Source organism: Zeugodacus cucurbitae, chromosome 5 (genome assembly GCF_028554725.1).
Source record: "Zeugodacus cucurbitae isolate PBARC_wt_2022May chromosome 5, idZeuCucr1.2, whole genome shotgun sequence".
Lineage (NCBI taxonomy): Eukaryota > Metazoa > Arthropoda > Insecta > Diptera > Tephritidae > Zeugodacus > Zeugodacus cucurbitae.
The window spans coordinates 4,157,014-4,182,949 of NC_071670.1; the positions used below are offsets into that span (position 1 = coordinate 4,157,014).

The 25,936-nt window shown below is 30.5% G+C and overlaps 6 protein-coding genes and 1 long non-coding RNA gene across 9 annotated transcripts in view; 4 read left to right on the top strand and 3 right to left on the bottom strand.

The window, feature by feature from the left end:
* LOC105208597 (uncharacterized) overlaps positions 1–9,700 on the top strand; it is a 79,473-nt gene extending 69,773 nt beyond the window's left edge. For both annotated transcript variants that reach the window (XM_029037980.2, XM_029037981.2), the window contains 4 exons: positions 3,329–3,505; positions 6,725–6,866; positions 7,387–7,633; positions 7,695–9,700. In XM_029037980.2, coding sequence (XP_028893813.1) covers positions 3,329–3,505; positions 6,725–6,866; positions 7,387–7,633; positions 7,695–7,782 — 654 coding nt within the window. In that variant the 3' untranslated portion in view covers positions 7,783–9,700. The remainder of the gene's footprint in view (positions 1–3,328; positions 3,506–6,724; positions 6,867–7,386; positions 7,634–7,694) is intronic.
* Positions 9,553–10,954, bottom strand: Vha36-1 (V-type proton ATPase subunit D 1). The gene is made up of 4 exons (XM_011178503.3): positions 10,794–10,954; positions 10,556–10,673; positions 10,048–10,411; positions 9,553–9,973 (listed from the first exon to the last, which is right to left on the bottom strand). The coding sequence occupies exons 1-4, from the start codon at positions 10,832–10,834 to the stop codon at positions 9,756–9,758; spliced, it is 741 nt and encodes a 246-aa protein (XP_011176805.1). The 5' UTR covers positions 10,835–10,954; the 3' UTR covers positions 9,553–9,755.
* A 6,781-nt stretch (positions 10,955–17,735) lies between these two features.
* On the bottom strand, positions 17,736–18,602 carry LOC114803570 (uncharacterized). The gene is made up of 2 exons (XR_003752051.2): positions 18,474–18,602; positions 17,736–18,185 (listed from the first exon to the last, which is right to left on the bottom strand). It is a non-coding gene; the product is annotated as an uncharacterized LOC114803570 (long non-coding RNA).
* Positions 18,008–20,393, top strand: LOC105208577 (arylalkylamine N-acetyltransferase 1). Its single transcript, XM_011178502.3, has 3 exons — positions 18,008–18,205; positions 18,482–18,751; positions 18,837–20,393. The coding sequence occupies exons 1-3, from the start codon at positions 18,008–18,010 to the stop codon at positions 19,008–19,010; spliced, it is 642 nt and encodes a 213-aa protein (XP_011176804.1). The 3' UTR covers positions 19,011–20,393.
* A 340-nt stretch (positions 20,394–20,733) lies between these two features.
* LOC105208576 (protein GUCD1) lies at positions 20,734–21,950 on the bottom strand. 2 transcript variants are annotated; one of them, XM_011178501.3, is made up of 4 exons: positions 21,811–21,950; positions 21,279–21,750; positions 20,981–21,066; positions 20,734–20,927 (listed from the first exon to the last, which is right to left on the bottom strand). In XM_011178501.3, the coding sequence occupies exons 1-4, from the start codon at positions 21,815–21,817 to the stop codon at positions 20,839–20,841; spliced, it is 654 nt and encodes a 217-aa protein (XP_011176803.1). In that variant the 5' UTR covers positions 21,818–21,950; the 3' UTR covers positions 20,734–20,838. The 2 variants fall into 2 exon arrangements, with proteins under 2 accessions (XP_011176803.1, XP_011176802.1); XM_011178500.3 differs by having other exon boundaries at positions 20,981–21,114.
* LOC105208575 (uncharacterized) lies at positions 21,945–22,330 on the top strand. Its single transcript, XM_011178499.3, has one exon. The coding sequence runs from the start codon at positions 22,050–22,052 to the stop codon at positions 22,260–22,262; it is 213 nt and encodes a 70-aa protein (XP_011176801.1). The 5' UTR covers positions 21,945–22,049; the 3' UTR covers positions 22,263–22,330.
* A 333-nt stretch (positions 22,331–22,663) lies between these two features.
* On the top strand, positions 22,664–23,947 carry LOC105208574 (eukaryotic translation initiation factor 3 subunit F-1). The gene is made up of 3 exons (XM_011178498.3): positions 22,664–22,879; positions 22,956–23,102; positions 23,177–23,947. The coding sequence occupies exons 1-3, from the start codon at positions 22,768–22,770 to the stop codon at positions 23,758–23,760; spliced, it is 843 nt and encodes a 280-aa protein (XP_011176800.1). The 5' UTR covers positions 22,664–22,767; the 3' UTR covers positions 23,761–23,947.
* Positions 23,948–25,936: the final 1,989 nt, after the last annotated feature.

Genomic DNA, 25,936 nt, shown 5'->3' on the forward strand with positions numbered 1-25,936 from the left:
AGTTTTCAGAAAAGTTGGCTTCATAACCTAGGTACGCGCTAGACCTCAGTCACGGGGACTTTGCACTTTTTCCTCCATGAATTTATCCCAATTTTGTAAGATCATACCACAACTCTGGTTATAAGTTTAAAGTTCCCTTCCCGTCTACCATATTTGAAGCACTTCCCAACAGTGTATATCGGGCCCCTTTCCTTCCAGAACAACAAATGTCCTTTGTACCTTTCGATAACATTTCCTCCTTAATTTTCTCCCTTCTTGGTGTTCAAAAAAATTAAAGTTCACACTTCTTTGCTCGTTCGTGATTCTCGGGGATCGTTACAGTAGCTCCAGCCTCTATATTCGCCAGACATGGCTCCTTGAACCTTAAAGGGTTGTCATTAGATCCATTCCAAAACTCGAGTTTGAGAAGCGTTTCGACGATTGGAAGAAGCGCTGGCAAAAGTGCATGGTATTGAATGGGGACTATTTCGAAGGCGAACACATTAATGTAGTGATTAATGAATAAATATTGTTTTTAAAATTCCCGTTATTTTTTGAAGACACCTCGTATACGTTCGATCTTCATTTAAAATAGATAAGCTTGGTATTAATATATTGCTAAGAGATTTGTTTGGTTCCTCAGTGTAACGCCAGAAAATTCATTTTAAGGCCTTAAAGTTTCGACAGTAGGATTATCGGAGTTGCCACTGGTTAAGGGAGCAAATCGAACTAGTATTGAGATCTTTGACTCTCTGAGCGTTCTACTATTTTCAAACAGTGAATTAAGATCTTAAGAGCAGTAAGAAGTGGACAACGTGTAAGTGAAGCTTTGAAGCCTTAAATATCCAACTGAACTCCGCATGAACTTCCGTTTTCGCTGCTGTCGTGTTACGCCAATGTAGACTTTTCAGCAGTACGTATTGTATTTCTTATTATTAAATCATCGTTTTTTTCCGACACCACGCTGCCTTCATTTCCGTCAACGTATGTACGTATACGTAAGTGGAGCTGGAGCCAGAGCTGGCGTACTTGCTGGCATTCGATGCCGCGCTTTTGTTTGTTTGTTTTTTTTTCTCGCCACTTTACACTTTTATCTCATTGTAAAGCGTGCATTTTTCACACATCAATTACGCTTGGTAAACTAAAGCGTTGCCAACTGCAACGCTTGAAAATATACACTTTTGTTTGTGCGTAATTTACACCCGCCTTATGATTATCTGTCTATTATGGAAGAAACATTGAACTTGACAAAAGTCTGCATTTGCCACAAATGCATGCGTCGCCACTCCTTTGTTGTAGTATTCACTCGTATTCACATTTTTGCGGACATTTACGTTGGGAATTGTCAGTGTTGACGTTACGATATGTGATATGTGATAGGGCATTGACGTATGCACATATTTCATTACGTAAACTGATCGCTGACTTAAGTTTTCTATTTCTATGGTGCAAAATGCTTAACCGGAAAGAGCTGCAGTGTTGTAATGCATATTTTTTGACACAAAATCGTGTGTAACTCTATAATGAAGTTCCGAATTTTTAAGGATGGACTACCGATGCGATGCGTGCGTGTTTTACGCAACGTCCAAGTCGATTCATATTGGATCACACACCAAGCAACTAGCGTCTAAACTGATTTAAGATCTATTTGCAACCTAAATATCCGTTATATCAAATGAATAAGCCTTTCTTGAATTCTTTACTGCTCTCAAGTGTCCACACCTTCCTTCAGCACTCAATTGGTAAACAAAATCTCAAGTTTTCACAAAGTTCTTCAGCACTTGATCAGTAATCAACCAACACGTAGAAGTCCAACAGAATTATTCTATATCGGGTCTCACGTGGCAATCTCGAAAATATTGGGTATAAAGGGTTGTAGATATATGCAGAATAGCACTCAATCGATACGAAAAAAGTCCAACAGTACTTTCGATTTCGGGTCTTTCGACGCAATCTCGAAAAGATCGGATGACAACACTCACGTAGGATGGCACTCAATCGGTAATCAACCGACATGATAAGAACCAACTTCTTAGAGTCAAACCACCACCAATAGCAGACGATGAGCTCGAGTTGCCTCGTGAAACCAGAGTGACCTTTGCGCAACTTCATTCTGAATATTCTTCCATGTTAAACACCTAATTATCCTGACTGAACAGAATATATGTTCTGCATGCAACGAGTCCCCTTTATGAATGAACTCCACTCATCTAACACCCCTTTTCTTAATGTCCGACCGTTATCTAGGCCGACCGTTAGATGACTAAACTAACTAGACTTAGACTTATACTTTCTTAGACTTATACACTCCGGTTCAGCAGAGCTGGATATTCGTTATAACAAAACAACAAGAGTACCAACCGAACTATTCGTTTCGAGGTCTCACGAGCCAATTTCGAAAAGATCGTTTACAAAGGGAATGGTTGAAAGTTGTGTCGCTGAATATCACTTGGTATACGAAAAGGATGATCCGTTGTAGAATTAGTGCGGATATGGTTCGAATATGTACTCCAAAGGGAACCTGAGACGGCTTAAACTTAGGTAGTTCGGGACTCTTGCGATAAATGGCATAATTCTTTTCGGTAGTAGAAGGGTTTCTTCGCGTACGATGTTGTTCCGTCAGTCAGTTGTGGTTATTGAGACTATCTAAACTTGTTACATGCGCCAAAGGGGAGTTTTCGAGAGTCATTAGGCGCTTTAGACTACGTGGGAATGACAGTAGATTTCTTAAGAAAATTGATCCAGATTCAAACGGCACTTCTTATAATTATGTTTTTTGTTATTATAATTGTTGTTGTATTAACTGTTAAATTTACCACGTTTTGTGGCGTTCATTACAGATACGCCGATTTGAGTGTCGTTTTTATACAAAACACTCGATGCTGCTGAATCTTTTTCCGCACTGCGCGAGATTGATTGCATGGTAAAGCACAATGCAAAGAGGTTTTTATTTATATTTAACTATATACGTACATATTTATCTACAATAGGTATTTATGTATGTACAAGCTCCGTTGAAATGCGCAAAAACGTAAGTTCATTAAACCTGTTAACACATCTTCCCATAGCGTTTGGATGTTACGTTACGCTTCATATAATGCAACACGTAAAATAAATAATGTTATACAAATACAACAACAAAAACAACGATCTGCTATTCAAAGCACAGTAATAAAGACATTTCTGAGTTATGAGCGTGAATGTGAAGACTTACCGTTATAAATTAGAAAAAGAGTAATGTTATTTAAACAACAAAAATTTCCATTTTAATTTAAGCGTTATTATGCAAATCTTCCCTCCGTTTTTAAACGCCAATTTCTTTATTAATATTATTTCCTTGCAATTCCAGGTCATGCCGCCTTTGAATAAACACTTCAAACCGTTGGACGAGGGCTGGTCCAAGCAGCAACCGGACGATTTGATGGAGAAAACATTCACGGCCACATTTCCAGCCTTCAAATTTCCCGATCGCGAACGCTTGCATGTGAGTTGTGGCGTGCAGCTCTGCAAGGGCAACTGTCCGAATGTGAGTAGCGATTTTGTTTATACGAAACCAACTGTTTGTAAACAGAATGTTAACTTTTTAAAGAATCGGGGTTTTGACATAATCCCAAAAAACCAATATGGAGGGCTGGTGGTTTTCTGGGTCACGGATTACGAAACCGGCGTCGTTTTTTTCCAAAACTAAATAGGCAAATCCAATATGGCTGACGCTTTTTTAAAAAATGCATCGAAATCTCTTGAAACTGGTTGCTCGGTGGTTTTTGGGGTTTGCTGATTACGAATCCGATGTGATGTCGGCTTTTCCAAATTCAAAATGGCAGATGCAATATGGTGGACGTAATCAGCGACCCCGAAAACCAGTGAATAATGAGTTTCAAGCGATGTTGATAAATTAAAAAAAAGCTGTCCTCCATATCGGTTTTCTGGGGTTATGTAAGACCCTGATCTGATGGGGTTAAATGAACCGGATTTGGTGACCCCAAAAACATAAGGTACATGCAGTAAGATCCCCAGGTCAGGATAAAAACTTTTTTGTGTGGCTGTGTAATACTTTAATCTAAAGCAATGCTAAGTTAGTCGCCATTTCTGAGTCTATAACATCAAGATGAAAGCTAAAAAATAGAGGCACAATTTTTTGCTACTCTACTATTGAAACTACAATCGATTTCTTACAAGAAAACGAACTTCTCAACCAATCAGAGACAGCTTTAAGCCTGTACGGTCATCAGGTCCTTATACAAAGCTTTCTATAATGAGCTTATGTATCGAATTTGCCGTCTTTCTCTCAACTTTATTGAATATTATGTCAATATACGCGGAAAGCCTCACTTAAGCATTGCAAAAAAATATTGAAAAAAAAAAATTTCAAAACCTAACCTAAAAAATTTTTTTTTTCGAAGGACAGCAGCTTTTATAGCGACTTTCTTTCAAGTTCAAAGCATATTCTATTACGTTAACAGGCCTACAAAAGCAATCATATTAATTTTGAAAAAAAAATTCAAAAGCTAACCTAAAAAAATTTTTATTTGAAGGACAACAGCTTTTGATACGTGTATTATTAGCAAATATGTATGTGCGTGTAATATTGCCAATAAACAGCAATTAGTATTTTAAGCCGGATTAACAGGTTCTTATCCAGAGCTTTCTATATTAAGCTTATGCATGAAATTTGGCGACATTCTTTCAAATTTATTGAATATTTTGTTAGTAAACGTTAACAGGTCTACATAAGTAATCATATTAACGCACTGAAAAAAATTTTCGAAACCTAACCTAAAAATTTATTTTTTTTTTTTTTGAAGGACAGTAGCTTTTGCAGCAGTATTATTAGCAAATATGTGCGTGTAATTTTGCCAAAAAACAGCAATTAGTGGTCGCGAATGGTATTTTATGTTGCTTTTAAATATAATTCAATGTTAACGGCCGACGCATCCCATGCAAAAATGGAAAACAAAAACAATTATACGACGTATTCGCGCCAGTCATTGTTTTAACAGTAAATTAGCGAATGTTTAACAACAAATGGTAATAAAAACAATAAAAAACATAACAAACTATTAATTTCATAATGATTTGCACGCACTTTACAACAAAAAAATGTTTGTATTTGTTAATATGTAGATATGTATTTTGTAATATAATTATAATGCACATACGCATGAGTATGTGTCTCCTTTGGACAGCGAGTTGAATGAATCGCGCTTTTTACACAAAATATTTTTACAACAACAATTAAGTAGACTACAGTGTGGCAGCGTGCAGTGGTGACCATTTACCTCGCTGGGAGTAACAAAGCGTTACAGTTTTGTTTTTACAAGCTGGTATGAGCCAGCAGCGCTTTGCGGGCATTTACACGCTGCAAAGTCATTGCGTTTACTTTTTATTTGAACACACACACACACAAACAAACAAACATTTGTACATTTTGAGTAATTTAAGTGCTACACATTTCGGCAGCAAGCGCGCATGCGCATTGCACAAACAGCGCCGCGAAGCGTACGAGTGGGTGCACAACACGAGCTCATTGCAAGACCAAGCAGTAAAGTAATGTTATGTATTTTTTTGTATTTGTAGCAAGTGTGGCGTGCTTTAGTGTTTTTGTTGTTATCATTTTTGTTTGTTGCTGCAATGTTTGCTACTTGTTAATGCGCGTAATTAAGTGATACTCGCACGGCAACGTGGCTTGAGGGCAATTAACTGTTTGCAAATGCTTGAAATGAAAACGAAAACAGAAAAAAAAAATTATTTTCACTTAATATTTTTTATATATTAATTACTTGTGTTATTGCTAGAGCATTAATGCCGCAAATTTTCGATTTCATTAGGAATTTTCGCAATAATTATTTGTGGCAACATGCACATTTTAAAATGGTATTTCATAAATATTTTTTAATGTTTTTTTTTTTGAATTTTCTTTTGACAATTTTTTTGTTATTTTTTTATTCACTTTTTTAATAATTTGTTTATTAATTATTATTGAATTTTTTCTATAATTTTTTTGATCACTTTTTTTAATAATTTTTTTTATTAATTATTTTTGAATTGTTTTATAAATAATTGTTTTGATATTTTTTTTAATAATTTTTTATTAACAATTTAATATATTTTTTTTAATTTTTATTTAAACATTTTTGTTTTAATTTATTTAACTTTTTTAATATTTTTTTTTATTAATTATATTTGGAATTTTTTTTTATATTTTTTTTAAGTTTTCTTTTAAATTTTTTTTTGCAATTTTTCTTAAAAATTATTTTCACTTAATATTTTTTAATTACTTGCATTATTGCTAGCCGTCGATTTCATTAGGAATTTTTGCTTTAATAATTTGTGGCAACATGCACATTTTAAAATATTATTTCATAAATATTTTTTAATTTTTTTTTGATTTTTCTTTTGCCAATTTTTTTGTAATTTTTTTAATCACTTTTTTTAATAATTTTTTTTTATTAATTATTTTTGATTTTTTTTTTTATAATTAATTGTTTTGATATTTTGTTTAATAATTTTTTTTTTAATAAATATTTATTTAATAGTTTTTTGTTTAATTTTTATTTAAACATTGTTTTGTAATATATTTAATTTTTTTAATAATTATTTTTATTATTTATTTATATTTGAAATTTTTTTAATAATTTTTTAAAGTTTTCTTTTCAATTTTTTTTTGCAATTTTTCTTAATTTTTTTAAATATTTTTTTTTGTAATAATACCAAAAAATTTATAATTTTTGTTTTTTCATAACAGGTGAATTGTCGCAGCTCGGAACCGTTACAGCTGAGCGCTGACAAGCACTTAGCACGCATAGAAGTCTTCAATTCTCTGGCGGTGACGGCACCGCAAATTGAGGTGGACCGATTACGTTACGATCGACGCTATAACATGAGCGGTAAGTGATGTTGCAAAATATTAAAGTGGTATAAGCAAAATGCAGTAAGAACTACACAATTTGTAAGAAAAAATTTATTTATTTTGTTGCTACGAGTATAACATTTTTTTATAATTTTTCAAATTAATTTTTGATAAATTTTTAAATTAAATATCAATATTATTATTTGTAAAATTATTTTTTAAATAAGTTTTAAAATCAAATTTTATTATAAGATTAATAGTTTTTTTAAATTATTTTTTGAATACATCTTTAAACCAAATATTCAATTTCTTAATTCCCATTAAAGTTGAAGATAATCTTTAAAATTAATTATTTATAAATTTTTCAATTATTATTTTTTTTAAATATTATTAGTTTTTAAATTATTTTTTATAAATTTTTAAAGTAAAAATATATCAATATTATTATTTTTTAAATTAATTTTTTATAAATTTTTAAACCAAATTTAAACATTCAATCAAAATTATTATTTTTTTTTTTTTAAACTAAATATTCAATTTCTTAATTCTCCTTCAAGCTGAAGAATATCCCCCCCATATCCGTCACATCCACAGCGACGGTACACTATGTCTCTCCGTCTCCAAGCTGGCCATCTCATTCTGCGTGCTGGGACTCATTTTTCTGTTGGCGGTCATTGTGGCAATTTACTCATTAATACGCGCACGTCGCCGCACTACAGGCAGCAGCTGCGCCTTGACGCCACCCAGCAGCGGCACGGGTCACATGCAGCGCGCAGAACTTTGCACATCCATGTTCTCATCGAGGTGAGTAGTGTTGGTTTATTATTTGTTTTTACTTAATAAATATTTTTTTTTTACTTTGCAGCAGCGAATCAGCGCAATCGGCGCGTTTTGGCAGCAAACTACTCATGCCCTACTATCCAAATACATTACCCTATGGACGAGTTTACTAAAACGACGCAAGGTTCGACCTTTTAATTACTATTGTAGGCATTAGTTGTAGTTTTAGAAATTTACCGTATAAGCTTCATATTTCACTCATTATCTAAAGACTGATTTTTGTAGTTTTTTTCCTCAATGAACGCATTGCAAAACAAAAAAATAGCAATAATTGTGAAAATTTAATTTTTACAAACAACTAATGCAATAATACTCTAATAGCTACTATTTCATTATTAAGTATAAGCTACATCTTATGAAAGAAATTCGAAAACGTTTTTGAAAAAAAAAAAAACATTTTGTTGCATGTTGAAAATGTTTTTTGACTTTTCTTTCTAAATAGTTGTTTTTTAAGTTTAATTAGTTGCTTAGCATGGTAGTGTTAGTTATAGCTTAGATTTAATTAGCATGTTAGCATGAAAATTCTGTTTATTTAAGAAAACATAACCTTAAAATTATTATAAAAAAATTATTTTTCGAAAATAATCAACTTCAATGTTTGAATAGTAATGTATAAGTTGTCGTTTAGACAAAGTATTGTTTTTTAGCAAAAACGTATTCGTAGTTACATATGTATTACAATTTTATATTTAAACCATATTTTATTTAAATTAGAATTTAATGAATCGAACATGTCAACGAAACTATTTTTCAAAACACATTTTTTAAAAACATACATATATGAAATATAGAGCACAGATAAATATATTAAATATAAGATAACCTCGAAATTAACCTCAATTCTGAAACCTGTTTCAGTTTTGATATATGTGTACAAGTAGATTTTTTTTTTAACTTTTTTTATTTACAAAAAGTTCACATTAAAAGTATTTAAAAAAAATTTAAGTCCCCCCTTAAAGAGTAAATCACATTGCTACACTGTCTAATGACAATAAACTTTAAACAATTTTTTAGAATCAAATCCGATTACTGTAACTTTTTTGAACCAAAATCACCCAAAGAACTAGTTTTCTATAAGAAACATCTCTAATTTAATGGTGTGGGGTATTGCTAATAAGATTTAGTTGCCTAATTTATATATTAAAAAATTTTTGAAGGTTACTTACAACGAAATAAAATGTATAACTAATAATTTACTACATTTTGAGATGTCTTAATTAAATTAAAATAAAAAAAAATCATATTTAATTAATGTGACGATTGATTTTTATTGTTTTTGTTGTGCTAACTTACGATGTTATTGAAATAATAGATTATGCTCTTAACTACTTCTAAACCTTTTTTTGCCAATTCTTCGTTTTTTAAATCAACATTTTATTTACTTTCATACCCCAACCCGCTTGAGTATATAAAACACTGTTTTCAATAAATTGTAATGCAAGTATTTGCAATTCATTTATTACACTGTGTAAATTTATCGCGCATTTTTACACGCTTACACTTTTTAGCTGACATTTTATTGCATTTCAACGTATTAACGCTGTTGTTTTTTTATTTTTTATTTTCGTTTAACTAAATTTGTAGAAATTAAAAGAATCACATCTAATAACAAGTTAATTACATAAAAACATCAAATTTTGGTACAATACAATCAATATTAACAGTAGCATAGCTGATGAATATCTATAAATGGAATAAAGAATTTACATATGCGCCTTTTGTTGTTGTCTTAATAACGCAAAAATTATAAAAGCAAACGCTGTTTTTGTGTGTGTGTTTGTGTATATGTGTTGAACAGTATTTGTTGTGTAGAGTGGTGAAAAACTTGTTTGCCATTTTCGTTTGTATTTTTTTTTTGTTTTGTTTTTATAAAGTTGTATGAATACTGTTGAAACTGTAACGTTTAATTTATTTTTGTATACATTTTTCGCTAAATAGTTAGTAGCTTTTAAAACAAAAAACAAAATAGCAAATATATACACATTTAAATATTGCGTTGCACTCGTTTACGAACGCTCAGATATAGTATATTTTATTTTTTGCTTTACGCTTTTGAGTGTCTGGCTCTAAATGTAACGTGTTTGGCTTAGAATAGCACATCATCATCGCCTTCATCCAAAATGTTGGCCTGTTGGCGCACATCAATGCCCTGTTGCAGCAATTCCGCCTTGAGCGCCTCGGCCTTCTTACGTGCAATACGTTTCTTATCTTGAATCTTCTTCAAACGGTAGAATTCCTCACGCTCCAACTCATCCAATTCGGAGATGATGTAAGCGAGTGTACGATCGATACGTGGAATGATAACTAAAATAAAAAAAAAAAATTGTTTTGGTCACAATTTTACATATTCATGATAAATTTCATAAAATTTTACTCACCGTGCTCAATAGCGTTAACTCTTCTGTTTGTGATCTTAATAACCTCATCCAATGTTACGAACGATGTCTGCAGCGAAGCCAATTCGACCAACAGTTTCACAGCGCTCTGATAATTCTTCTTCAATTTCGCCAATTGTTGACCACCACGCGCCAAACCAGCCAATTCATAGGTGTCAGAGCCATCCTGATAGGATTCGAATACTGGCAACGTTACACCAGCGACATTGTCTTTCTTTGTGCGGATCTTGATTTGTGCCTTGGTCACATTCTGTAAGACCACCTGATTGAAATCACCAGTGGTGAACTTGGCTTCGGCCAGCGAGAAGGCAGCCTCCTTCATCACATCACCCATAAGAGTTTTGGTCTGTTGCACGAAAATTTAAATAAAAATAGTTAGAAATTGTGGAAACACGTACAATACACACGTAATGTTTGATAAACTTATCACGGTCATGCGTAAAATGGGTGGGTGGTTGTATTGTACAACCATGTCATTAATGCAACTCACCTCAATAATTTTACCCAAAATCATACGGAAACGCATTTGCAGCGCATCAGCCTTCTTCTTGAGCAAACCATGACCCTTTTGTGCGCCAGCCAGACGTGACTTCATCAACATCTGTGCACTGTAAGTGGCAAATTGGCAAAAAACAAGATTTCATTGTGAAAAATATTAGTTTTTCCGTAAGCCATTTTTAGCATGTTTTTAGTGGCCAATCTATTATAAATACGGTTATTTGACTTACCCACGAGATGGGAAAATCGGTAACCTGTCTTTGCCAGACATTTTTTATAGTTTTTCAACTGATTTTCCAATATAATTTCACTGAAAAAATTCGTGCACACACGCAGCACAAAATACAAGACAATTCGTTGGGTCAGCTGACAAATGTCAGCAGAAATGTCATATGACCCATAGGCGAGTGACATCTGACGGGCAATAAGAAATTTGTAGAAGCACAGCGCGCTCTAGCGGTGAGATTTGTAGCAAATAAGTGCATACATACATACTTATACTTATGTACGTACATATTCGTATTTCTAGAATTGATTTTAAAAATGAATACGCTTTAATAATGTTTGAAATATGAAGGCATATCTATAATAAAAATTTTATTTTTTTCTGCCTTTTCTAATTAAAGTTAATGTTTTATGTGTTTATGTATTTCTAAATAATCTCATATTAGTTACTCATACGACATGTATGCCCGTATTATTTCTTTGCTTGTATTGCAAAAGTATACCCAATTACTAATATAATAACAACAACAGCAACAAGAACGTATCTTCCCACCAAGCCACCAGCACGAAATCTAAAATGTGTAATGGAAGCAAAAACAGTGAAAAGTGTCAGCAGCGACGTCAACCGCAGCAGCAGCAGCAACAGCGGAAATCAACAGTTGTGTGGCTGTCGGAACTGTGTTCGTCTGTTGTTTGACTTTTGAGCTTCGGCTTTGTTTTTGGTTTGGTGACAAACGAACAAATTGCTACATAATATTGTTGTTGTTGTTGTTTTTGTAATTTGTTATATGTATGCTGTTTTGTTCTTGTTGTCCGCTCGTGCAACGGCACGAAGTCAAGTGAAAGCGAAATCACTGATAAAGCTACTAGAGCGAATCCTAACAGGTGTTGTTGTAGTTGGCTTTTTATTGTTTTCACGTTAGATACGCAAAAACTGTTGGTATGGGTCACGTACAATATGGCGCCGACGACCATTAAATGCGGCGAGCATGACTTTGGCACACAACTTTTGTAAACAAAGTGTATTTGACTTTTTTGTTTTTTTCTCCACACTGTGCGTACTACGACAAATAACAAACACACCCCCAAAAAAGGATAGAAAACAACAATAATAAAAAGTAGAAAGCAGGACTCGTGTGTGTAAGCATCACTTAAGTCGAGTAAAATCACGCATATGAGTTTATATGTATGTATATGTGTATATGTACGCTTGCATGTGCTGCGCAGCTTCGCGGCCTTCAACTGTAACTATCAGCCATCAGCATTGCTGCCAGTCACCAATGACTGTAGTGAGTTAGTACACATTTGGAGTCCATAGGGACGCAATCGCACTTTTCTCACACAAAAATCTAAGAATTTCTATTGAAATAAATTTTATTGGAGTAGAAAATATAAATAAAAGAATAAAAAAAATAAAAAATTAAAAAAAGTTAAAAAATCGACAGTGTTGACGCTGCAGTCATAGTAAGACATAACCAAGGCAAGTGTTTTTTATTAAATTTTCTAGATTTCACTAAAGCCTTTGGCAGCAACAAGTATAACTGTTGTCGATTTTCATCTACTCAACGCTCATTGTAAGTGTTTTTGTTGCTTGCCTTTAAGTTTAAGTCATTGCTTGTGTATTGTGTGCATGTGTATTCATGTTTGTGCATGTATTTGTATGCAGGTTAAGAGCAATTTTCGGGATACGCATAATTTAACAGTTAGACTATAGGTATACGCAATTTTTCAAAGCTGTGCTATTGATAACGGTATATGTATGGACATATGTAGTATGTATGTTTGTATATGTAGATACAAATACACACATAGAAATATAACTTAAAACGATGAAATCTTAGTGTTTGGATTTTCAATTAATAATAAATTAATTAAAAAAATATTAACCATACGAAATGTTGTATTTTATATTAAAAAATAAAATATTTGAAAAATCAAAAATATTTTAGTTAATGTCAATAATAATTACCGTTTGTTAACCAATATTAAAAAAAGTAACACAAATTATATTTTTTGCTTACAAACATATTCATATAATAATTATTTACTTTCGATATAATATTTGCATGACTATGATCCAAAAAGTATTTAAAAAATATAATTAAACTTTTTGTTGTTGTTTAAAAAAAAAGTTTATAAATTTAAATTATTAAAATTTATAAAAAAAAATATTAAATAATATTTTTGAATTTCATAAACTAATTCTTTTGAATAATCCTTTAATGCTTTATTACCAATAGTATTTAAATATTCACTTAACAATTTATTAAAGTAATAATTTTCATTTTTAATTTAACTATATAATTTGAATAATTTATATACCTTTTTAAACATTTTTTTATAAAATAAACTATTTTAAAATTTCTTCGCAAAGAACATAGTTAAAAGATTTCAAGAAAAAAGAAAAAGATTTTTCTAATTTAATATTTTTTAAATATTCGCTAAAAATTATTTTAATAACATATTTTTAATAAAAAAAATTGTTTTAAAATTTATAATTTTCTTCGAAAAGTATTTTAAGAAATAAATTTTAAAATTTTTATAGTTTTTTTTTTATTAATTTACATTATTATATTTTTGTACTGCAAAAATTCGTTCTTGCGAAAATTATTTAAAGAATAATTGAACGTATTAAAGTTTTAATTTTAATTTTTAAATTTTTATATAAATTTTATTTACATTATTTTTATTTTGGATCCCAAAAACTCGTGCTATTATCTATTTATTCTTTAAATATTCTCTAAAAATTGATTCAATAACATTTTTAAAATAAAATAAATTATTTTAAGATTTCTAAATTCTGCTAAAAGTATTTAAAAAATATAATTAATTTTTTTCTTCGCTATTTTAAATGATACAATACTTTAATTTCAATATCCTCTAAATATTTATTAAAATGATTTCTAAAATTAAATAAATTTTGATAAAAATAAAGTATTTCGAAAAAAAAATATTTTGATAAAATAAATTAGTTAAAATAATTGATTTTGATGAAATTTTAATTTTAATAAAATAAAATTATAGATATATAAATAATTATATATAAATAAAATGCTAAGTTTCATCATTTCATTGCCTTGAAGGTTTTTATTATAATCCCTTGCAAAACAAACTGTTCTTACAACTTTTTGATGCTGCTTTGAAGTGTTCTTTAATTAAATTAAAAAAATAAAATAAAATTTACATTGCTCTTCCATCAACCACATTTAATTAAAAACTACTCGAGTATAAATACGCTGAAGTAGCTTTATTTGACCACTTCCATTTTATGTGTATATCTGTGCTTTAATGCACTCGAGTGGCCATTAGTAATATGGCATATCAATTACGACGGTACTTAAGTACGCTGAAAAAAAGCGAAACTGACGAAAATTCGAAAAATTGGCTTATAGGCGACAAAACACATAATGTAGATACACATAATGTAGATATAAATATCTATATTTGTGTGTATGTGTGTGAGCTTTATCAAATAGCATGAGAGCCGCATGCAAATGTAAACACCAACAAGTAGTATCCACTCGCCGCAGAGTGAAGCTGCTTGCTGCGGCTTATTTCTACTTTTTTTTTGTATGCATCACCAGCAATTGGGCAGCTCAACACTTGACACTCATTTAATTTTGTTGGCATTTTTGGCTGTGAGCCACTCAACACTTAGCATTTGATTTCATTACTTTGCAGGCACTTGCATATTTTAACTTTGATAGTTTGATAGATAGACTGTTGTTGTAGTTGTTGTTTATTTTTTGTTGTTGTAGTTCTACTTGCTTAGTAGTAGCCATTAGTAGTGTCTTATATGTATACGCGTCAATGATAAAGTGCCAGATAGTTAATGAAATGAGAAAAGTTTTTGTGTACGACATGGCGTATACGTAACATATTGTGTGAAGGAGTAAAAAGCTATGAAAGTAGTAGTTTTGAATTACAATTTTTTGTTGATGCTTCATTCTGTTCTTACTTAATTACTTAAGCAAGCTTATTACGCTCTCAATAGTCAAACTCAGCTTCTCTTCCAATCCTTTACCTCTAAGCTACCTAGTATATCATGCATAATGTATACTTCAACTTTCATTCAATTTTGAAATCGTATTAACGGCACTTCTTGCCTCTCAACTCTGAGCATTTGTCGCATATCATCAATACGCTGCACACACATTATGCATTTGATAGATGGTTTTAGTGCCTTAAAGTATGCCATGTGCAGCATGCACTTAAGAGTACAAAAACAAAGTGTATGTGCTGTGGAGTGTCAGAGTGCATGTACATTCATTTACTTTCACACATATGAAAGCTATGATTGTATATGGGCATTATTTATGTCTATTGGTTTTTGCATCAAAAAGTTGTTGTTGTTGTTGTTGCGGAATATACTATGCGCAAATTTGTCGAGTCGTCGACAATGAACTTCTCTTTTCGATCAAGCTTACATATGAGCATATGTCTGTATGTGTTGTATATATTTATTTGTATATATATGTATTTGTAAAGGCATATGTGTGCGTTACATAATCACAAATATTTACATATGTACATATATGTATGTTCCTCTCTAATACTCGCTTTTATATAAACATCTATACAAATGGCTTCACATTTGTTATTTTGCTCCATCCACTTTTGATTTCATCATTTTCTCTTTGATGGAAAGTTGAATTCAATTAAGTAGAAATTGATTTCGGAAAAAATAAGGTTTCTTTAAAAAAATTTAAAAATTTAAAAAAAATAAAAAAAATTTTATAACATAATTTTTTACATTTTGTCTTCTTGTTTTTATACATTGTATTTTTATTTTGTTTTTGAAAAAAAAAAATCGTCAAATAAGAAAAAAATACAATTAAAAAAATAGACAATTTTTTTTTAATGATTTTTTCCTTAATTTTTTTTTTTGTTTTTAATTAAGTGGAAATTAACTACGGAAAAATAAGTTTTCTTTAAAAAAATAAATAAAAAATTCAATAAATTTTTTTTATAATTTTTTTTTGTTTTAAAACTTCAGATTAAACATATATCAAAATATAGAAAATATAACGTAAAAATTTTATTACATTAATTTATTTTTTTATTTAAATATTTTTTATAATTTTCTTTAATTTATTTTTAAATTTTATTTTATTATTTTTTATTAACTGATTGAGCAGTATTATAATTTTTTTTTTTTATTTAAATATTTTTTAAAATTGTCTTTAATTTATTTTTAAATTTTATTTTATTGTTTTTAATTAATTTTTAATATAACTGTTTTAAATAGAAAATAGTATCGAAAATTCAATAACATTATTTTTTGTATATTTTTTTATATTTTTATTTATTTGTTATTTTGTTAATTAAAAAAAAAATAAAAATTACTATTGAATTAATATTTGTTTATGATTTAATTTATTACTTTATTTTTAGTTCAACTTTTTTTATAATTATTTTTCATTTACTTTATAATTACATAATTTTTTTTTAATTAAGTGGACATTTTTTTTAATCAACTTGAAATTGAGTCCGAAAATATTAAATTTGCTTTAAAAAACACATATAAAACAGTATGTGATAGTTCTTTAATATTAATTCTTTTATTTATTGATTTTCTTGCTTTTATTTTTTTTTATTTTACTTTTTTTATTCTTTTTTTTAATTTTTTTATCTGTGAAAAAAATATTGAAATAAAAAAAAAGAAATAATAAAAATTTATAAAATATTATATAACGTGGGAATTCTATTACATTACATTACATTTATTAATTTTTGATGATTTAATTTTGATAATTTATCTTTTTAATTTCATTTTTTTTAATTAAGAGGAAACTGAGTGTGAAAATATTAAATTTTCTTTAAATCATATTAATTATTTTATTTATTATTTTCATATTTTTTAATTTTTATATTTGTGATTTTATAAAAAAAAAATATTGAAAATATAATGTGACAATTCTATTACGTTTATTTATTTTTGTTGATTTAATTTTCATTAATTTGCATTTTTCATTTTTTTTTTAATTAAGAAGAAATTGAGTGTGAAAATATTATATTTTCTTTAAATAATATTAATTCTTTTTTTATTTATTTTTCATATTTTATATAATTTTTTTATTTTCATAATTTTTTTTTTAATTTAAATTTTTTATACTATTCTATAAAATTAATTTTTGGATAATTTATTTTTATATTTTTTATTTATTTTATATTTTTAATTTTATCATTCAATTTTATTCATTTAATGATTTAATTTATTTTAATATAATTTTTTTGTTTTTTTTTATTGTTTTGTTATAATATTTTTATATCTATTATTTTTAATTAATTGTTTATTTTTTCGGTTTATATTCTTTCATAATTTAAATTTTTTTTATTTATTTTTTTCGATTTGTGTCTTCCTTTATGTATACTGTTTTAATATTTTTGTCTTTTTATATACTCATATTTATATATACTGAGATCTCATTCAGTCGCCGCTTTGTCTGCGCAATATAATTGCTTAATGTGTCAGTTTGTAAATTAAATATTTTACTGTGGCACTTTTAATTGAACACCAGCTACACAGTTTTGTTGTCACAGACACAAGCTTCATCTACAGCCTGAGGCAGATGACTATTAACGCATATTGTCACGTGCATATGGATGTATCTACACATGTTTTGTTGATAAAAAAAAACAAGTATGTATATTTAAGCATGTATGTATGTATGTACATATATTTATAAAAAATATTTTGGTGTTCTATTATGCGATTATTGCACAAATCAACCATTAAATAATTTTTATAGCTTCTATTCTCTCTACATACATACATATGTATTTGCAAAAACCATATTCTAAACTTTTTCAAAAAAAGTATATTTGTCTATATGTACATATGTGTGTATTCAGCCGCTATGCATATCTAATAAATAGTAATTAATACTAATTCGCCGCTCGCTATTTATATAACCCAATTTAATTGCAAATAATTACGCGAATAATCCCAACGCCAATAAAGTGTTTAATACAACAAATGAGCCCTAATGATATACAAACATACATATGTACATATACATGTGCATGCATCTACATACGTATGTTGTTGCTATGAATTCACACATCTTTTATCTAATTCACTTTCGATTGCAGTTCTCATTTGCCAACACATAGTGCCATAGCGCCTTCGCGTGTGTGCTCACCGTACAGCCGCCACAATCAACAGCCGCCGCCTCCAACGTCTGGCACAACGCTAACCATTGCCCCACTAAGCATTATGGAATACAAATTGATAACTGAGGACCGTTTCGACGATGTCGTACGACATTTATGTGATAATTTCTTTGCTGACGAGCCGTTGAATAAGGCGGCGGGTCTGTGTCGACGCGGTGAGGGACACCGAGAATTGGAGCATCTCTGCCATGAGACTCTCAAGGATAATTTGAGTTTAATGGCTGTGAACGAGAATAATGATGTGAGTGGGAGAAAGGAAAATTCAAAAATAAAAAAAAATAATAAAATAAAAAAATTTAAAAAAAAGATTACAACAAAAAAGGGAAAAAAGAAAAAAAAATTAATAATTATTTAAATAAAATAGAAATAAATAAAATAAAATTAATGAATTAATTAATAAAAAATAAATAAAAAAAGAGAAAATAAATAAAAAAAGAAAAAAATACAAAAAAATGTATAGAGATTAAAAAAATAATAAACACAAAGCATAACAACAATAAACACTCTACATTCATAGATTGCCGGTGTCCTGCTGAACGGTGTTGTCTATCCGCATGATATTGTGCACGCCCACGAACGTATTGAACTCAGTGATGATGAACGCTATAAGAAAATATTTCGTTTATTAAATGAGCATAATCTGCGCGCCAATGTATTTGGTAATTTCAATGTGGAACGCGCCTTCGAGGTGCGTATGCTTTCGGTGGATGGCCGTTTTCGTGGACAGGGTATTGCGAAAGAGCTGGTGCGACGTAGCGAAACAATTGCAAGAGATTTTGAATTTAAGGTAAGTGAAAAATGAAAAAAAAAATTGTGAAAAAATACAAAAATAATTTTTGGAGTACTATTAATAAAAAAAAAATTCTTTGCAGCTCATGAAAGCCGATGCTACTGGGATTTTCTCACAAAAAATACTGAAATCAAATGGTTTCAAGGTACTGAGCGAATTCTACTATGACAAGTATACAGATGAATTTGGTAAGCCAATATTGTTGGTGGAGGCACCGCATATTAAATTGCAGCTGCTTTACAAACTGTTGGATTAAACTGCATAAACAGGTATGAAAAAGCTTTATATAGTTGAAGTGCATAAAAGAAAAAATTATAAAGCAGGAAAATTAAATAAAAAAATAAAATAATAATAATAAAAATAAAAATAAAAAATAATAATAAAATAAAATAATAAATGATAATTAAAAACTAAATTTACTAAATTCAAAGTTCTTAGTGAATATTTTGTGCTATCACAAAAAACAATTGGCAAATATAAACTTAATCAATGACATTGAAGCAAATATTACAAAAAAATTTATATATAATAAAACATATATAGTAATTAGTGTTTATAGTTATAAAATATGTTTTAGAATAATAATAATAAAAAAATACTTTAACAATAGCTATTTATAAAAAACGACCACACTTTACAACAAGTTTCAATTTAATGGCGCAAACAATTATTTATAAGAAATACATTTTTATTGCATATAACGCATATTTATTAGTATATAAATAATTTATTAAACAACTTCAGCGCAAAAGCGAGCAAATGTGCTATAATTAAATATAGTTTCCTATACAAACATACGCATATATACATAAATATAAATATATACATATATATTAAAATAATATACGAAAAAAAATATTTTCTACAATTATAATACAATAAATTCATTCGCATTGGTTAAATGTTACAATAAATACTTTATAACCGCGACAATAAAATAATTTTGTATGCGCGATGTTTCTACTTTTCTAGCTGGACGTACGGAAGTACCAAAATATGTTAAACAAATATAAAGAAATGCTAATATAAGTAAGTGCATGAGTTTTCGTACAAATGCGTAGGTACAATTGTGTGCAGCGTGCAGACTGCAAATATAAACAATAATTGTTACAATAAAAATTTATTATGCATATATAATAATAACAAATATTAAATACAACTTAAAAGTACTTAAAATAACTGGTAACAGATATAATTTATACAATTTTGAAACATTCATTGCTATGCAGCACAACATACATATATATAAAAAATAAGATGTTCGTTTGTAATAAAAAAATAAATAATTATACAATGCGTTTTTCACTTAAATTAAGAATACGAAAAAATTTTGGAATATTGCATATTTTTTGGCACAATTTAATTTCTTTTAATAACAATAACTTTAACAATTGCTATTTAAAATTTTTGCTTTAAAATTCCCTAACCTTTTTCAAGTTTGTTTGTATGTGTTTTTCTAATGTAATGCATGAGTTTCGGCTTAATTAAAGGCTTTGACATTAGCCACTCGTCATATTTTTATTTATGTATATATTGTTTATGTATATTTTTTTTTTACTACATTATTTACTTTAATTTAAAAATTTATTTTTTTGTTTACACTATTTTGCCCTTTGACCCATTTACAATATTATTTAAACTCTACATACGCACATACTTGATTTACACATTTTTGCACTTTATTTTTATCACAATACTTAGCTCGGCTACCATTGGCAAATGGAATTTATTCTTTCTGTGAAGTTGGTTTTGAGTTTTCGGTAGGTGCCTAATACTTGAAAATGAGGTTAGTTGAGTTATAGCTTAGCCAGTTTAAACTTTCAAATGAGAAAAGCTAAATATTACTGAAAAAATGCTGGAGGTGACGTACAAGCAGACACAGCGGTCAATAAAATTAAAAAAAGGCGTTTGCTAAGCCGCTAAAAAATAAATGCCTTGGCCATTGTAAGTCTTTTTCATATCAAACTCCAAGCAATATAACCTCCTCGTTTCCTCGTTTTAAAGCTAAACACGTCCTCCTTACTATATATGCTAGCAAAAACTGTAACTCATTTAAGTAAATACTAATGGTATTATGATTGTTCTCAATTCCGATAAATCAGTATAACATCCTCATCTGTGCCATACGCTTTCCGCGCTATATCCATTGCGGCTGCTGTGCAACGACAGACATCTGAAATATACAAAGTAAGTTATTACATAACATTTATATAAGCAAACACTTACGTTCGTCATGCACTTCCGGATTGTGATAGAAAACTAGTTGAGATTTCAAATCATAGCCACATAGCACAATATAGTGTCCTGCATAACTTTGGGGTGTGCGTGTATTGTTAACGATACAAGAGAGTTGGAAACAACTTCAAATGATTGATAAGAAGAAATAAAATATACAATTTATGTGCAAATGTAAAGCAGAAGAGGGTGCAAAGTAATAGTGATATTCAAATTAACTTTGTATATACAAAATTATGGTAGATAAAATCCTAACCTTACATGTGTATGTCACTCCCACTCCACTTACCCGAATTTCTCTAATACATTCTTTTTACAAATTTCACATGTCAGTAATGACGCGTTGGTTAATAATATCACAGGTCCTTGTTTCCCTATATGCTTTAGGAGATCTTCCATTTCTATTGTACGCTGCTCTACACGTATACCATGCAGGCGCGCTTCTTGAAACTTACGCGTAACACGTTTTTCGTCCTTATTTATTATTTTCGTATAGTAACTGTGTTCACTGTAGCTTGGATCGATACCCAGCGTTTTTGTGTAGTACTCGTGACGCACTTGGAAGCGTTTTAGCAGGAAGCATAAATCTATTGTCCAGGTGCTGGAACCAAATCCTTCTTCCGCACATATTTTGTCGAAATCATGTAGAAGTACATTACGTTGCGATGTCGACAGTATCATGATGATGCAGGATATGCCGCAATCCCAATTGAACCGTTGTTGGTAGTGCGTTAGGTTGTAGTGTTTCTGATCGGGAATGGCTGCATAAATCAAAAACATGTTGGGTTATCTGATATTGTAAGGCTAATAACACTACATACCCTCCATATTAACGTAGAATTTTGGAAGAATAGTGCCGAAATGGTTTAGAATTTGTTTTAGCTAATCCTTTTTGTACGGATGCTGTTTTTATATTCTACTGTCATTCAGTTATTTCTCATAGTATGCAAAAGGTTTGGCAACCCCGCAGTTGTGCACTGACAGTGAAACAGCTGTTCGCAATTGTTTTATAAAAAACGAGTTCATAACAGCCGGCTGCAAAACTAAAACTTTTATAAAAATGCAAAAAAAACGAGTTCGCGTGAATAATATACTGGATAAATTGCATCGTGGTGTAGTTTACACCTGTATCGGTGTTACACTTTATGGAACATTCCTGCTAGGATTGCGTGTACATCGTTATTTGACTGTAGTTCGTCCTCAGCGGCAGGCGGAACAATTAAAGGCGATTGAAGAGGATGGACTTGATAAAGCTAAAACCATAACAACATAAATTTGTCCTTAAATAAGTTTTTAAAATGCTAATAGTTGTATTTGTTAAATAAATGTTGTAAAAATTTATTCCAATCGCATTCAGCTTTTTTTACCTCCAATATAGTGCAATCATATGTTTGACAGGTATTCGGGTTTTATATGATGTAATAACCCGATTACTTTTAAATGTTTATAGGAATTTAAACTCTTTTATAATTTCTCATCATTCATATCAATTAATTTATAGTTCAGTAAAACATTTTAAAAGTATTTTTTGTATATAAAATTTTATATATGAAAATTAAATTTGCTTATAAACATTACAAAATGTAATAGATTAAGTCAGCAGTCAGTACTGCATTCAGCAATTCAGCAGAAAATCTGTCAATTTTACGTTTCTCTTGTGCCTGACATTTTGCTATTGACATTTGTCATTAGCAGCTTGTTTCGTTCACAAGGGTCGATTTGTACTTTTTTACTTTCTTTCGCATTTCATTGACGCATAAATTGGCATCGTTGTGAAAATGTCGGGCTTAAATTTAACCGTACGTGTGCATCCTGTGGTGCTTTTCCAAGTTGTGGATGCCTACGAGCGTCGCAATGCAGACTCACATCGTGTTATTGGCACATTGCTTGGTAAGTTGTATAAATATGCTGAAAATGATTGAACTAACCACGTTTGACTAACGTCGTCGTCACTTTGCGCTTACAGGTTCCGTTGATAAGGGCGTCGTTGAGGTCACAAACTGCTTCTGTGTGCCACATAAGGAACACGATGATCAGGTAGAGGCTGAGCTAAGTTATGCATTGGATTTATATGATCTAAACCGCAAAGTGAATCCCAATGAAAATGTTGTCGGTACGTATTGATAAACCTAACCTCACTTTTATTGCTGCTATAGCGTTAATGCTGACGTTTCTTGAATTGCACAGGTTGGTGGGCCACTGGTAATGAAGTTACTAATCACAGCTCGGTTATACACGAATATTATGCGCGCGAGTGTAACAATCCTGTGCATTTGACTGTCGATACATCGCTACAAGGTGGACGTATGGGTTTGCGTGCTTATGTTTGTATACAACTGGGTGTGCCTGGTGGCAAAACTGGTTGCATGTTTACACCAATACCCGTTGAAGTGACCTGCTACGAACCAGAAACTTTTGGTTTAAAACTTTTGCAGAAAACCGTTGGTGTAGCACCACCACATCGCCCAAAAACTGTCTCACCCATGTTGGACTTGGCACAAATCTCTGAGGCATCGAACAAATTGGAAAGCTTACTTGAACTCATACTCAAGTATGTAGAGGATGTCATCGCGCATAAGCAACCACCAGATAATGCAGTAGGACGTCAGCTACTCGACCTCATCAATTCGGTGCCACACATGTCACATGAACAATTCACACAAATGTTCAACGCCAACGTACGTGATCTGCTAATGGTGGTCACATTGTCGCAACTGATCAAAACACAATTACAACTGAACGAGAAATTGACTTTCCTGCCAACAAATTAAATGTAAACACATAACAACAATTAAAAAATTAGTTTTAAATTTGCAAACATAAAATTTTGGAAGCAGCAGGGAGTTAATAAGGAAAGTAAGTGCGCGCAGAAATAAAGCAATGGGTTTAACAATGATGGAACATAGAAATGTTAGTGAAATATTTAAATATATTTGTATGCTGCGTGCAAGAAGGAAATGCTGTGTTATGTTATTTTTTCGCCGTAATATATAAATATGTGCAGTTGTAAAGCAGTGCAAAAGGTAAATAATGTTTTGTGTTACGATATTTTGTTGTATTTCAAAATAATTATGCTGACACGAAATTTATTTTTTTGTACTATGTCCAAGTGCACCTTGACAAAAAAACTTCTTATATCATTTAAATATTTATAATTTATGTCGTGAGTAGCGTGCACGGAAGTTGTAAGCGCATTACAAGCAATCTAATCTTAACTTATTTTCATGCGATTGCTTGCATTTGAATGTGCCGAGCGCAGAAGTCAAACGCAACCAATTGCAACGCCCTCTTTACATGTTCATAACGTTGCATGCAGCTCAAGCTCATGCTACATAAAGTAACAGTATAAAAATACATTATTACAATGTACAGTTGTATGTACAAGCCTCTGTGTTGCTCAGTATATTAAATTCAATTGCCAATGATTGCATTTGAATTTGTGCGGAGACCTTAATGCTATTTTGTTTTTGCGAAATCTCAGAATTTGCTGTCACTATGTAACAACAGTTATGACTAAAACAAATTGTGATTTAAAATATGCATTATTGCAACACAGCCAACGGTTAATTTCCCATGCAACAACATGTTTAATGCTCCGCATTGCATCAAAAGCTTTTAGTTGTTGTGGTGGGGTTGGCGTATGATGCACAAGTGGGTGGCAACCCAAAGGAGAGTTAAATCGTGCGGAGCAATAATAAATAATAAAGCAAGAAAAAATGCAAAGCGCAAAAAAAATCAAAAATGCTGTTGCAATGGCATGAAATTATCTATTGCAACAACACTGCAATAAAATTCGCTTTCCAAGCTCACTGGGGTCAAGGTCGTTCGTGCAACAGATGAGCCAGCTGCATTGCGCTAGTGTACGGTAGTAGTAGTGGGTGGGAAATTCGTTAGCTACGTTGTTACAAAAATAGCTAAAAGACAAATGCATTTATATGAATATCGGTCAGTTTATTTATTACAACAACAAATTGTGTGCGCCACAAACCATTATAAAGTCATTACGCGGTCTGTTGACTAGTTTGTGGGCGTATCACTTAACGATTTCTTCATATCAGCTTGCAACAAACGATTTAGATTGAAATAAATCATGCAACTATTCAATAAACAATAGCAATCAATAAATATTACTACAACAACAACAACAATTGTGTGTATTGTTGCAATAAAACGTTGAAAATATAATAATTATAGCTTTGGGAAAATTGTAAGGTCAGCTGACGTTGTAAACTGTTGGCTTAGCAATACAATAATTTATTGATTGCCATTAACTGTTACTTAGCTCTAAAATGCAGCGATTTTGAGTAGAAAATATATTTGTTCTTATTGAAATTGACCACTATCTGCTCAGAATTTATGTGACAGCTTGTAAAGTCTTAAACGAATAATTTAAAATAAAAGCTTTAAATATTTAGTTTGCAAAATAAAATTCAAAAAATTAGATAAAGATGTGTTGTGTGCCACTACATTTGCTATTTAAATATTGAAATATGTGTCAGTAATGTTATTCCCACAGCTACTTTACTTTTTCTTTAATTTAAAGCATTTTTTTGCAAAATTTATTATGTCACTCGGCTTTGTGGGAGTAATTGGATATTTTTTCGCCATCTCAACAGTTGTCGCTTGCGTTTTAAATGAGACGCAAAGGCGGCATGGTAAACAAATATCCGCCAGTATGCGTTAAAATGACACCAACACCAACAAAAAAAGACACTCTCCCAATCAAAGGCGGCAAATAGGGCAAACCAAGACAGGTGATGATATCAATTACAAACTAATGCATGGTTATCTACTAGTGAGGGAATGTATTTTCATAAAAAGCGTATATTTGGTATATTTTTTGTGCTATTTACAACACACTTGCATGATTTTCAAATTTTAAAACAATGGTTTTGAAACTGAATATTTAAATTTTTGGACGCTACTCTTTAATTCAATCTTTCAAAA

What these genes read in the sequence shown, in the direction of transcription:
- Vha36-1 (XM_011178503.3), bottom strand. Translation starts at nt 10,834, where the DNA reads ATGTCTGGCAAAGACAGGTTACCGATTTTCCCATCTCGTGG. An exon ending in CCGATTTTCCCATCTCGTGG is followed by an intron (nt 10,674 to 10,793) that starts GTAAGTCAAATA and finishes TGCCACTTACAG; the next exon opens with TGCACAGATGTTGATGAAGT. An exon ending in TTTTGGGTAAAATTATTGAG is followed by an intron (nt 10,412 to 10,555) that starts GTGAGTTGCATT and finishes TTCGTGCAACAG; the next exon opens with ACCAAAACTCTTATGGGTGA.
- LOC105208577 (XM_011178502.3), top strand. Translation starts at nt 18,008, where the DNA reads ATGGAATACAAATTGATAACTGAGGACCGTTTCGACGATGTCGTACGA. An exon ending in CTGTGAACGAGAATAATGAT is followed by an intron (nt 18,206 to 18,481) that starts GTGAGTGGGAGA and finishes CTACATTCATAG; the next exon opens with ATTGCCGGTGTCCTGCTGAA. An exon ending in CAAGAGATTTTGAATTTAAG is followed by an intron (nt 18,752 to 18,836) that starts GTAAGTGAAAAA and finishes AATTCTTTGCAG; the next exon opens with CTCATGAAAGCCGATGCTAC.
- LOC105208576 (XM_011178500.3), bottom strand. An exon ending in AATGTATTAGAGAAATTCGG is followed by an intron (nt 21,115 to 21,278) that starts GTAAGTGGAGTG and finishes AATCATTTGAAG; the next exon opens with TTGTTTCCAACTCTCTTGTA. An exon ending in TCCGGAAGTGCATGACGAAC is followed by an intron (nt 20,928 to 20,980) that starts GTAAGTGTTTGC and finishes TGTATATTTCAG; the next exon opens with ATGTCTGTCGTTGCACAGCA.
- LOC105208575 (XM_011178499.3), top strand. Translation starts at nt 22,050, where the DNA reads ATGCAAAAAAAACGAGTTCGCGTGAATAATATACTGGATAAATTGCAT.
- LOC105208574 (XM_011178498.3), top strand. Translation starts at nt 22,768, where the DNA reads ATGTCGGGCTTAAATTTAACCGTACGTGTGCATCCTGTGGTGCTTTTC. An exon ending in TGTTATTGGCACATTGCTTG is followed by an intron (nt 22,880 to 22,955) that starts GTAAGTTGTATA and finishes TTGCGCTTACAG; the next exon opens with GTTCCGTTGATAAGGGCGTC. An exon ending in TCCCAATGAAAATGTTGTCG is followed by an intron (nt 23,103 to 23,176) that starts GTACGTATTGAT and finishes TGAATTGCACAG; the next exon opens with GTTGGTGGGCCACTGGTAAT.